This window comes from Neomonachus schauinslandi, unplaced genomic scaffold, assembly GCF_002201575.2.
Source record: "Neomonachus schauinslandi unplaced genomic scaffold, ASM220157v2 HiC_scaffold_7930, whole genome shotgun sequence".
NCBI lineage: Eukaryota > Metazoa > Chordata > Mammalia > Carnivora > Phocidae > Neomonachus > Neomonachus schauinslandi.
Genome location: NW_025416617.1, coordinates 438 through 1,035, shown reverse-complemented (window position 1 = coordinate 1,035; position 598 = coordinate 438). Strand labels below are relative to the sequence as shown.

Genomic DNA, 598 nt, shown 5'->3' with positions numbered 1-598 from the left:
TGGCGGCAGAGGCTGTGCAGGAGGCTGAGGCCCGGCGGGGTAGAGACGAGGCCGGCCCGGGGCAGGAGTTGGTGGTCGTGGCGGAGGATATCATGGCGGTGGTGGAGGTCGTGGCCTTGGAAGACGAGGTGCCGTCGCATGCAGAGCAGGCCGAGCAGCAGCGGGAGCTGCCGCAGGAAGAGCCAGTGCTGGGTCCCGAGATAGCCGGGGCCCCACTTGCCGCGCTGGAGGTTGTTCAGTTAGCGCTCGCCTCTGTGGATGCCCAAGCGACCGGGGCCCGCTTGCGTCTCAAGCGCAGGATGAATCAGAAGCGGAGTTCTCACCTGAATCGAAGGAGGGCCATCATCCAGTGCATCCCTGGCTTCTGGGCCCAGGCCGTATCCTTCCTCCTGCAGGTGGGGCTTGGCTGCTGTGGCGGAGCCCTGGGAGGAGGGCAGCAGTAGAGCCACGGCCACCTCCACGGCCACGGCCACGGCCACGGCCAGGAGCGCTGGGGGAAAGGGCCCTTCTCCCCCGCTCCCCTGGGTGGCGGTGGGCCCCGATCCCTATAATGCACAGCATAGGAGGGCGGGCCGGGGCGGGGCGGGGGTGAGAACGC

The 598-nt window shown here is 68.9% G+C and overlaps 1 protein-coding gene across 1 annotated transcript; it reads left to right on the top strand.

Moving 5' to 3' along the window:
- Positions 1–43: 43 nt before the first annotated feature.
- LOC123324031 (testis-specific Y-encoded protein 2-like) lies at positions 44–395 on the top strand (the record flags this gene model as incomplete). The annotated part of the gene is made up of 1 exon (XM_044912550.1): positions 44–395. A coding segment is annotated over one exon (352 nt), but the record flags the coding sequence as incomplete, so codon positions are not given.
- Positions 396–598: the final 203 nt, after the last annotated feature.